The following is a 12,468-nucleotide window of genomic DNA, read 5'->3' on the forward strand; positions in this document are numbered from 1 at the left end:
ACGACGATGTCTGTTAGCTTATAGCTTATAGCTTATAGCAGCTCCTCAAACACTGGCGCCTCAGAGGGACGGGACGGAGACTACGTCCAATCAGAGACAACGTCTAATGAGTTTAAAGTTTGGATTTTATATCTTTAACCATATTTATTCTCTCACCTCCTATTCAACCGGGACCAGTTCTATGTGGGACCTGGTCCTGTGGTCCAGATACACCCCCCATGTCTGTGTTGTCCTCTGATGTCCATAGTTGTGTCTCTGCTGCAGCTCAGAGGACAGTTTCCACTTTCTACTGGATAATAAACTCTACATTAGAGTCTGAGACGAGGACCAGGTTTATCTCTGGACCTGGTTTATGTCAGGACCAGGTTTATGTCAGGACCAGGTTTATCTCTGGACCAGGTTTATCTCTGGACCAGGTTTATCTCTGGACCTGGTTTATCTCTGGACCTGGTTTATCTCTGGACCAGGTTTATCTCTGGACCAGGTTTATCTCAGTCCCTGCAGAGACCAGTGTTGGACCCGGTGTCTAAAGGTCTAAAGGATGAGACGAGTGAACTCACGGCTGATGAGAGGAGCTGTTTGATGGAGGCGGAGGAGGTGGAGGAGGAGGTGGAGGAGGAGGGGGCGGGAGGGCCGGGCTCCTCGGGCAGCACCTCCTGGAGGTGGGAGGAGACGCAGCCGCTGTCGGATCCAGTGGAGCCGGAGAAACAACGAGAGGATGAACCAGAACCAGAACCAGAACCAGAACCAGAACTCTCTGTGGCTGCAGAGACAGAAGACGACGGTTTTATTGGATGAAGCTGTTTGTTGTGTTGTTATTATTATTATTAATAATAATGGGGGGGGGGGGTCATCATCATCTAATAAAAAGTCTGCTCCTCTTCTCTAATTAGTGACTATATGTGAGACAGCGCCCCCTAAAGCCTGGTGAAGTACAGCAGTCAGAATTCTGGGATTTGAGTTTGAAATAAGACAATTTGATAAAAAAATACAAATAAATAAAAATAAAAAATAAAAACAACAAGTGCTTCTGAACTTCTGTCCATCAGGATGTGACATTAACAGATTAACTTGATCATCGTGGTTTGTTGTTGTTGTGAAGTCTACGTCCTATTGGCTGAGCAGCAGCAGGAAGGGGGCGGGGCTACAGGTGTGTACATACTCATGGAGGGGCGGGGCTACAGCTATAGGTGTGTACGTACTCATGGAGGGGCGGGGCTACAGCTACAGATGTGTACGTACTCATGGAGGGGCGGGGCTACAGCTACAGGTGTGTACATACTCATGGAGGGGCGGGGCTACAGCTACAGGTGTGTACGTACTCATGGAGGGGCGGGGCTACAGCTACAGGTGTGTACGTACTCATGGAGGGCTGGCTGCTCGTCTCCTGCTCCTCCTCCTCGATGCAGGAGGAGCTGAAGGAGGTCTCAGCGGCGGGCGGGGAGGACAGCGTCCGACTGTGGGAGGAAGACAAACACAACAACAGGTCAGTAAACACAACATGGTCTCCTCCTCCTCCTCCTCCTGGACTCCTCCTACCTGTACAGGTGCAGGTTGAGGGGTCCCAGCAGACCAGATGAAGCCGTGGGGTCAGAGGTCAGAGATCCACGTTTGAAAGGGTTGGAGTCAAAGACGGAGACGGCGATGGACGCCCTGGTCCTGGCTCCTGAGACAAGGACACACTCACTGGTTCATCAGGTGATAGCATGAATAAGTAAGTGATGAGTGAGTGAATTAATGAGTGAGTGGATGAATGAGTGAATGAGTAAATGAATGAATGAATGAGTGAGTGAATGAGTGAGTGAATTAATGAGTGAGTGGATGAATGAATGAATGAGTGAGTGAATGAATGAGTGAGTGAATGAATGAATGAGTGAGTGAGTGAATGAGTGAGTGAATGAATGAATGAATGAGTGAGTGAATGAATGAATGAATGAATGAATGAGTGAGTGAGTGAATGAGTGAGTGAATGAGTGAATGAATGAGTGAATGAATGAGTGAGTGAATGAATGAATGAATGAATGAGTGAGTGAATGAGTGAGTGAATGAATGAATGAGTGAATGAGTGGTGTCACCTCTGGTCTTCATGATGCAGTGAACGGCTCGGTCACTAATCGCTGCTTCACTCGGCTGAATGTCAAGAAACGGTTTGTTCCCAACGCCCATGGACACCAGCTCCTTCAGACGCACCTCTGAGGAGGACAGGGGGAGGAGTTAGAGGAGCAGGGGGAGGAGTTAGATGAGCAGGGGGAGGAGTTAGAGGAGCTAATAATAACCTTTGTTCCTGGTGGCCTGGGTCCAGAGGATCTGGGTGATGTCTCGGGTCCAGGCCTGTTTGACGTCTGCTGAGGACGTCTGGAGGACGAAGGTCTGGTTCTTGGACGTCCTCCTCCTGAACCAGATCTCAAACCTCAGCCCAGTGTCCCCCGAGGACTCAGTCAGACCCACGTCAGCCGTCTGGAGGACAGGGACACAGTCAGACCCTCAGAGACCCCACCTGGTCTGAACTGGCCCCCCCTGGCCCCATCTGATGATGGGGGTCTGACCTGGGGCGGGGCCTGTTCTCGTGGGGGCGGGGCTTCTCACCTTGAAGGAGGTCTTGTAGAGGAACTGGTCCAGTCCTCCCTCTATCTTCCTGGGTTTACTGAAGAGGACCAGCTCCTCGAACAGGAAGACACGACGCTGACATTTCCTCCTCCCGGTCCAAACCGTGAAGTGGTCCTGGCGGATCAGCTGACCCTGCTCCTTCAGGTTCACCTGGACACAGGTAACACATCAGCACCCTGTCCCCTGAGTCCCCCGTCCTCCCCACCCCCCCTACTCACGTCACAGTCCCGGATGGCGTCCATGGCCAGGAGGTCGTTGCCGTGGCGAAGCTGGAACTTGACCATGTGGGCGGCGGCCTGCAGGCTGGCAAGCTCCGCCTCATGGGCCACGCCCACTTCCTTGATGAGGTCAGTGAGGAGCAGAGCGTATTTACTCATCCTCTGGACCGGCTTCAGCAGGTAGGACGACACGTCCATCTTGTCCCCACAGACACCCGGGTGCTGCAGTTACGGTCTCTGGGCATCAATCAGGTGTACAGGTAGGGACAGGGTCAGATAGATAGGTGGTCTACAGGGGTACAGAGGTAGGACGGTCAGTTCTACAGGGGCAGAGGTACTGGTCGGGTCTACAGGGGACAGTCAGAGGTGGTCTACAGGGGTCGGGAGCGAGTTCGCGTCTACAGGGGGACAGAGGGTCTAAGGTTGGGTCTACAGGGGGACAGAGGTGGTCTACAGGGGGACAGGGTCAGAGGTGGTCTACAGGGGGACAGGGACAGAGGGAGTCTACAGGGGGACAGGGTCAGAGGGAGTCTACAGGGGGACAGAGGTGGTCTACAGGGGGACAGAGGGGGTCTACAGGGGGACAGACAGAGGTGGTCTACAGGGGGACAGGGTCAGAGGTGGTCTACAGGGGCGAGGTGGTCTATCAGGGGACGGTCAGAGGTGGTCTACAGGGGGACAGGGGGTCTACTGAGGGACGGTCAGCAGGGGTCTACAGGGGGACAGAGGGGGTCTACATGGGTCAGAGGTGGTCTACAGGGGGACAGAGGGGGTCTACAGGGGGACAGGGAGACAGAGGTGGTCTACAGGGGGACGGGGACAGAGGGGGTCTATAGGGGGACGTCGAGGTGGTCTAAGGGGACAGAGGGTGGTCTACAGGGGGACAGGGGACGAGGGGGTCTACAGGGGACAGGGTGCTAAGGGGCCACAGGGTCAGAGGTGGTCTACAGGGGGACAGGGTCAGAGGTGGTCTACAGGGGTCAGAGGTGGTCTACATGGGGCAGGTCAAGGTGGTTAAGGGGACAGGGGACAGAGGTGGTCTACAGGGGGACAGGGTTAGAGGGAGTCCACAGGGGACAGAGGTGGTCTACAGGGGGACAGGGTCAGAGGGGGTCTATAGGGGGACTGAGGTGGTCTATAGGGGTCAGAGGTGGTCTACAGGGGGACAGGGGGACTGAGGGGGTCTACAGGGGGACAGGGTCAGAGGGAGTCCACAGGGGTCAGAGGTGGTCTACAGGGGGACAGGTGGTCACAGGGGCCACAGGGTCAGAGGTGGTCTACAGGGGGACAGGGTCAGAGGTGGTCTACAGGGGTCAGAGGTGGTCTACAGGGGGACAGGGACAGAGGTGGTCTACAGGGGGACAGGGTCAGAGGTGGTCTACAGGGGTCAGAGGTGGTCTACAGGGGGACAGGGTCAGAGGTGGTCTACAGGGAGACAGAGGTGGTCTACAGGGGTCAGAGGTGGTCTACAGGGGGACAGAGGGGGTCTACATGGGTCAGAGGGGGTCTACAGGGGGACAGGGTCAGAGGTGGTCTACAGGGGGACAGAGGGGGTGTTACAGGGGGACAGGGACAGAGGGGTCTACAGGACAGGGTACAGAGGTGTCTACAGGGGGACAGAGGGTCTACAGGGGAAGGGTCAGAGGGGGTCTACAGGGGGACAGAGGTGGTCTACAGGGGATGGGGGATCAGAGGAAGGGTCTCACCCTGGGGAAGAGGTGGTCACGGGTCCAGAGGGGTCTACAGGGTGTTTACTAGGGATCAGAGGTGGTCTGCAGGAACACAAGTGGACTACAGAGAACAGAGTGTCACACGGACAGGGGACAGACGGTGGTTAACCAGGGGGACAGGTAAGGTGTCTACAGGAGACAAGGATCCATAGTGTCAGATGGTGGTTCTACAGGTGGCACGGGACAGAGGGCGGTCTACAGGGGTCGGGGTCAGAGTGTGTCTACAGTGGCAGAGTGGTCTACAGAGGGGAAGGGACAGTAGTGTGTACAGGGTGAATGGGTCAGAGTGGTCTACAGTGGAGTAGCAAGGTGTCTAGCAGGTCAGAGTGGTCTACCGGTACAGGGACAGAGTGTGAGTCTACAGAGGAAAGTAGTGGTCTACAGTGGGACAGTAGGTGGACATAGTGTGCGGAACAGGGAACCTAGATGTGGTTACAGGGTTGAGTGGTCTACAGGGATAGGTGTCTACAGGGACAGAGGATAGTGGGAAGTAGGATAGGGGGACAGAGAGTCTAAGGGACAGAGTGTTACTAGGTGATGGGGGAAGGAGTGAAGATGGGTTCACCTGATAAGGAGGGGCTCATGCTGGCAGAGGCGTTATCAGGTTTGTTTTACTGTAGTGTGTAGATGACGGTCCTGCAGTAAACAAAGGGGACACCTCAAGACCGACTGTCACATGGACAGTGACAGGACTAGTTGACCTGACCAGTACGTATCAGTGGTAGTAACAGTGTACAGTGGACAGACCAGGTAACAGGACCAGCCAGAACAGATAGTGTTAGTTGTGTATTGTGTAGCATACGTGTCAGAGGAAGCAGTGAGACACCCTCAGTGTGTGTAGTTATGTAGTGTGTAGTTGTGTATAGTAGTTGTGTAGTAGTGTGTAGTTGTGTAGTGTATAGTTGTGTAGTTGTGTATTGTATAGTAGTTGTGTAGCATACGTGTCGCAGGAAGCAGTGCGACACCCTCAGTGTGTAGTTGTGTAGTGTATAGTAGTGTATAGTAGTGTAGTGTATAGTAGTGTATAGTAGTGTATAGTAGTGTAGTGTATAGTAGTGTATAGTAGTGTATAGTTGTGTAGTTGTGTAGCATACGTGTCGCAGGAAGCAGTGCGACACCCTCAGTGTGTAGTTGTGTAGTGTATAGTAGTGTAGTTGTGTAGTTGTGTAGCATACGTGTCGCAGGAAGCAGTGCGACACCCTCAGCGGATGCTTCCAACACGCCTCCAGCTCGCGCAGGAAGAACTGGCTGTGAAAGTCCAGCAGCTTCTCCAGGTTCCCAAAGACCACGGAGCGCTGTCCCCTCAGGTCCTGGGGGACGTCGGGACGGTCCATCTCTGGGACGTAGTGACGCAGGACGTAGCGCAGGGACCGGACGTACTCCTGCTCCGTGGTGATCATCTCCTCCACGATGTGTCTCAGCTTACTACACAGACACACACACACACATTAACACACACACACATTAACACACACACACACACACACACACACACACACACACACACATTAACACACACACACACACACACATTAACACACACACACACACACACACACACATTAACACACACATTAACACACACACACACACAATATATGTAGATGTACACACACACACACACACACACACACACACACACACACAATATATGTAGATGTACACACACACATTAACACACATTAAAACACACACACACACAGTATATGTAGAGTACCAGTCACACAAACCACGGACGCCACATAGTATGGAGATGTACGCACACACACACATACCAGACTACACAGACACACTCACCCACTACACACACCACATATATGTAGATTACACACAACACACACACACACACATTAACACACACACACACACACACACACAATATATGTAGATGTACACACACACACACACACATTAACACACACACACACACACACACACACATTAACACACACACACACACACAATATATGTAGATGTACACACACACACACACACATTAACACACACACACACATTAACACACACACACATTAACACACACACACACACACAATATATGTAGATGTACACACACACACACACACACACACACACACACACACATTAACACACACATTAACACACACACACATTAACACACAGACGTATGTTCATACTGAATGAGCTGCAGGTCAGACCTTCCTCTGGGTCGGTGTTCTGCTGGGGGGGTCCCAGGGGTCCCGGGGGTCCCGGGGGGGCCGTGCTGGCCCCGCCCCGTCCAGCCGGGGAGGGGCGTCCTGGGGCAGAGGGTGTGGTCGGACGCCGCGGTGCTGCTGACCTCCAGGCCCCGGATGAAGACGCCGGTGTTGCCCCTGCGCCCCCCCCCCGTCCCCCCCGTCCCCCCCGTCCTCCCCGGCTCGCTCAGGGCCCGGGGGCCACAGCGCAGCGCCTCGGGGCCGGGGGGGCAGTCGAAGCTCTGGGTCTTCCTGAGGAGCTGCCTCCTGCTGGGGAAGAACGAGGAGGAGGAGGAGGAGAAGCTGGGGGAGGAGTCCAGGCGGCGGAGGAGGCTGGGGCTGGAGGAGCAGACGTCCCCCCGGTCTGAGGACTCCTCCGAGGAGGAGGTGCGGAACAGACGCCGGAGGAGGGGGGTGTGCTGGGGGGAGGGGCTGTTTGATTCCTCCTGTGGGGAGAAAGAGGAGGAGGTCTCGCGGACCCCCCACAGTCCTGACAGGCTCATCCTGGAGGAGGAGGAGGAGCTTCTGCTGAGGGTGGAGTCAGAGCGGCGCCTGTGGGCGGAGTCTCGAGTCCTGACCGCCGCCTCCATCTTCCTGTCCAGCATCCTCCTGGTCTCCTGGCACTTGGACCAGGCCAGGCTCCACTGGCGGAGGCCCCGCTCCCCCCGCACCTCCCTGGCCACCTCCTTCATCTCCTGGAAGCAGGAGTCAGGGATGGGTGGGTGCTGGAGCTGGTAGGACTCCAGGCGGCCAATCACAGCCCGGCATCTGTCCGGCAGCGAGCACTCCTCCATGCTGACCCCCGCTAGATGGCGCATGCCCTCCAACGCCCAGCCATACGCCTGCAGGGGGGGGGGGGGGACAGGAGGACGGGGGGACAGGGGGAGGACAGGGGGACGGGGGGGGACAGGGGGAGGACAGGGGGACGGGGGGGGACAGGGGGAGGACAGGAGGACAGGGGGAGGACAGGGGGACGGGGGGAGGACAGGGGGACGGGGGGGGGCAGGGCGGGGACGGGGGGGGGACAGGAGGACAGGGGGAGGACGGGGGGGGGGACAGGAGGACAGGAGGAGGACAGGGGGAGGACAGGGGGACAGGGGGAGGACAGGAGGACAGGGGGAGGACAGGGGGAGGACAGGGGGAGGACAGGAGGAGGACAGGGGGAGGACAGGAGGACAGGAGGAGGACAGGGGGAGGACGGGGGGTGGGGGGGCAGGGGGAGGACAGGAGGACAGGGGGAGGACGGGGGGGGGACAGGCGGACAGGAGGAGGACAGGAGGAGGACAGGGGGAGGACAGGAGGAGGACAGGGGGAGGACAGGGGGGACAGGGGGACAGGAGGAGGACAGGGGGACAAGGGGAGGACAGGAGGAGGACAGGGGAGGACAGGAGGACAGGGGGAGGACAGGCGGACAGAGGGACAGGGGGAGGACAGGAGGAGGACAGGGGGACGGGGGGGACAGGGAGAGGACAGGAGGAGGACGGGGGGAGGACAGGAGGAGGACGGGGGGAGGACAGGGGGAGAACAGGAGGACAGGGGGAGGACAGGAGCATTAAACACCTGAAACGAGTGAAACCATCCTTGAATAAATTAGCTGACGTGTATTTTTAGTTTGGCCCAGGCCCCGCCCACTAACATGGAGGGGGTGGAGCTTAGGACCTGTACTGCAGCCTCCAGCCACCAGGGGGAGCTGAACCAGCTCTGGCTTCACTTAGAGGAGTCTATGGTTTACATCAACACATCGAGGAGGAGGAGAAACAGAACAGGAGGAGAAGAGAGGAGGAGACAAAGGAGGAGGAAGAGAAAAGAATCATGGAGAGGAGGAGGAGGAGGAGGAGGAGGAGGAGGAGGAGGAGGAGGAGGAATCCAGTCCTCCTCCTTCCTCCTCCTCCATCCCCCCTCCTCCCCTCCTCCTATGCCCCCCCCCCCCTCCACCCCTCCTCCTAATGCCCCCCCCCCCCCCCCCCCTCCTCCTCCTACCTGCCCTCCCCCCTCCTCCTCCTAACCTGCCCCCCCCCCCCCCCTCCCCCCCCCCCTCCTCCTCCTCCAGGTCACTGATCTCCAGACTGATTAACTCCTGATTTGTCCTGATCTCTGCAGCCGTTCACTTCTCATGACCCCCCCTCCTCCTTCTGTCCCCCCCATGTCTCTGTAGAGGACATTTAGTCTCCAGTGGACATCCTGGGCTCTGGTTGCCATGGTAACCCCCAGAGTGCATGGACGGGGCGATGTGTGTCCTCTCAGACGTCTCTGTCTTCAGTCGTGTCCTCTGGTTTGACGCTGCCTCGTCCATGTTGTCCCCCGCTTGTCCTCGTCGTGTCCCGCTGTCCTTCTATTCTGGTGGACAGTGTTTCCTTCAGGTAAATGTTTGAGGAACTGGATCGTGGCTTCTGATTGGTTCAGAGTAGTTCAGCTTGGCACCGCCCACTTCACAGAGACAGCTTCGGTCCAGGAGCATCATGGGAAACGTAGGATCCAGAGGACGACCTGATTAATGGTCCATAACGATGTCTATGAACTGATGAATACGCAAGAGGAGTAAGAGGAGCAAGAAGAGGAGGAGGAGGAGAAAGAAGAGGAGGAGGCTTCTAATTATAACAACATGGTGGTCATTGTCCTACAGAGGCGGGGGGGGGGCAGACGGTTTTGGGGACAGTCCCTGCAGGAGTCCGGGCTGGAGTCAGTCAACCAAAGAGGAGGAGGAGGAGGAGGAGGAGGTGACAGATGAAGGAGGAGGGGGCAGGGCTCCTTCTCATAACAAAGTTTATCGTGTCACAGCAGCAGATCTGACAGAAACATGAACCAATAAAGACCTGGATCAGACCTGGATCAGACCTGCCCCGGGTCCAGGTCTAATCTGATCCGGTCTTTGTCTCTATCATAAATTAGATCGTGTCATGTAGGACGCGGGTTTAACCATCACTAGCTTCTGTTTTTATTTCAGTTTAGAGACAGACCTCAGTCTCATCTCATCTCCTATACTCCTCCTATACGCTTAATCCTCACTAGGGACGCTGGACGAGTCGCTGGACGAGACGCTGGACGAGACGCTGGACGAGTCGCTGGACGAGACGCTGGCCTATCTCAGGACTAACACAGAGAAGACAACCTACGTGGGGTCCGTTTAGAGTCGTGTCCAGCGACTTGTCCACAGGGAAGACACGAGCTGGACTCGAACCTGGACCTTGTCCCTGGGAGACATCAGCGCTAACCACCGAGCTGCTGTGCCGCCTTCACTTTAATCATTTAAAATAAAAAGGAAAAGATCTGTAGTCGCCATAAAACATGAACTAGACACATAAGAACTACACAATGAGTACAAGTACCAGCACACAACACACACACAACACACACACACACACACCTCAGGTACACAAACCTGGTCCAGTCACATGATCCTGGTGATGAGCGTGAGACAAACCAACATGGCTGCTGATCCTGTACACTTATATGATTATAAGTGTGTATATAAAGTTGTAATAATAGTGGGTATAAACAGTGATAGTATGTGCTGTGTCCATCAATAAAGTGACAGTAATAACAGACAGCTTATCCACACACACACATTACATATATCCTACAACATCATACACATTCACACAACATATACACACATATACACAATCCACCAGCACACACCACCACACACACATATATAGTGTGTGTATACAGTGTGTATATAAAGTGTGTGTATATATAGTGTGTATAAATATAGTGTGTGTATATATAGTGTGTATAAATATAGTGTGTGTATATATAATGTGTATAAATATAGTGTGTGTATATATAATGTGTATAAATATAGTGTGTGTATATATAATGTGTATAAATATAGTGTGTATATATAGTGTGTATAAATATAGTGTGTATATAAAGTGTGTATATATAGTGTGTGTATATATAGTGTGTATATAAAGTGTGTATATATAGTGTGTATAAATATAGTGTGTATATAAAGTGTGTATCGTACCTGTGTGTTCATCTGAAGCTCTGCAGCCTGAATGAACTGAACACAGAGCAGCATCCTGACCACACACACTGCCCCCCCCCCTCTCTCCCCCTCCTATTCACTGGGTGAATGGCAGATGGGCGGTCCAGAGGGAGGAGGAGGTGGGAGGAGGAGGAGGGAGGAGGAGGAGGGAGGAGGAGGGGCATCACCATGGAGACAAAGACTCAAAGTCTTTTGAGGGAAAACTCAGACATTCCTGGACTCTGAGGACCAGCACGTCCCCACAAACCAGGAAGTGTTCACCTGCAGGACCAGCAAGATCAGGACCAGCAAGACCTGGACCAGCAAGACCTGGACCAGCAAGACCTGGACCAACAAGACCAGGACCAGCAAGACCTGGACCAACAAGACCAGGACCAACAAGACCAGGACCAACAAGACCTGGACCAGCAAGACCTGGACCAACAAGACCAGGACCAACAAGACCAGGACCAGCAAGACCAGGGCCAAGAATAAATGAGGAGGAACAGGAGGTGGAGGAGGAGGAAAGGAGGTGGAGGAGGAGGCGGAGTGGTACCTGGTCCAGGAAGCGGTACAGTCCCACGGCCCGGTCTATGTCCCGACCCGTCCTGGAGACACGCTCCCAGAAACCCTGCAGCTGAGACCGGAACCCCTGGACCTGGACCCCGTAGGACGGCAGGTCCTCAGGGACCTGGTCCCAGCGGTCCACACGGGACAGGAGGACCTCACCCCGTCCACAGACGTCCTGGAGACAGAGAGGACAAGACTCAGAGAGGAGGAGGAGGAGGTACAGGTAGAGGAGGAGGTAGAAGAGGAGGTAGAGGTAGAGGTAGAGGAGGTAGAAGAGGAGGTAGAGGTAGAGGTAGAGGAGGTAGAAGAGGAGGAGGAGGTGGTACAGGTAGAGGAGGAGCAGGTAGAGGAGGAGGAACAGGTAGAGGAGGAGCAGGTAGAGGAGGAGGAACAGGTAGAGGAGGAGGTAGAGGAGGAGCAGCAGGAGCAGTACCTGTGCCGTCTTGTAGAACTCCTGGAACTCCTCCTGTTTCTGAGTCACCAGCTCCAGAGAATCATCAGGTTCATTCAGAGTCTTCAGGTGGAGTTCTCCTTCCTCCTCCACCCACGCCCTCACCTGACACACACACACACACACACACACAAGTCAGCTGATACGGTCACTTCCTGCTCCTCCAGGTGAGCAGAGGGACTTCTGGGAATCGTAGGAGAACCCCACAGACACATTGTCAACATAATGCAACAACTTCCAGGTTTAAGAGTAAAGAGGAAGGAGGAGCTCAGACTCACAACAACAACAACACAACAACACATCAACAACACAGCAACAACACAACAACAACACAACAAGACAGCAACACAACAACACAACAACAACACAGCAACAGCACAACAACAACAACACAGCAACAACACAACAACAACACAGGAACAACACAGCAACAACAACACAGCAACAACACAACAACAACACAGCAACAACACAGCAACAACACAGCAACAACACAACAACACAGCAACAACACAACAACAACAACACAGCAACAACACAGCAACAACACAACAACAACACAGGAACAACACAACAACAACAACACAGCAACAACACAGCAACAACACAGCAACAACACAACAACACAGCAACAACACAACAACAACAACACAGCAACAACACAGCAACAACACAACAATACAGCAACACAACAACAACACAATACCAA

General features: G+C 54.3%; 1 protein-coding gene across 1 annotated transcript in view; it reads right to left on the reverse strand.

Annotated features, from left to right (window-relative positions):
* plekhg4 (pleckstrin homology domain containing, family G (with RhoGef domain) member 4) overlaps positions 1 to 12,468 on the reverse strand; it is a 30,038-nt gene that overhangs the window by 3,051 nt on the left and 14,519 nt on the right. Inside the window, exons 12-22 of the mRNA XM_047580794.1 lie at positions 11,742 to 11,864; positions 11,295 to 11,483; positions 6,733 to 7,610; positions 5,650 to 5,980; positions 2,826 to 3,047; positions 2,587 to 2,757; positions 2,277 to 2,457; positions 2,076 to 2,192; positions 1,540 to 1,666; positions 1,363 to 1,457; positions 561 to 763 (exon numbers count right to left, since the gene is read on the reverse strand). Of these exons, the coding sequence (XP_047436750.1) occupies positions 561 to 763; positions 1,363 to 1,457; positions 1,540 to 1,666; positions 2,076 to 2,192; positions 2,277 to 2,457; positions 2,587 to 2,757; positions 2,826 to 3,047; positions 5,650 to 5,980; positions 6,733 to 7,610; positions 11,295 to 11,483; positions 11,742 to 11,864 (2,637 nt within the window). The remainder of the gene's footprint in view (positions 1 to 560; positions 764 to 1,362; positions 1,458 to 1,539; positions 1,667 to 2,075; positions 2,193 to 2,276; positions 2,458 to 2,586; positions 2,758 to 2,825; positions 3,048 to 5,649; positions 5,981 to 6,732; positions 7,611 to 11,294; positions 11,484 to 11,741; positions 11,865 to 12,468) is intronic.

This window comes from Mugil cephalus, chromosome 3 (assembly GCF_022458985.1).
Source record: "Mugil cephalus isolate CIBA_MC_2020 chromosome 3, CIBA_Mcephalus_1.1, whole genome shotgun sequence".
Classification (NCBI taxonomy): domain Eukaryota; kingdom Metazoa; phylum Chordata; class Actinopteri; order Mugiliformes; family Mugilidae; genus Mugil; species Mugil cephalus.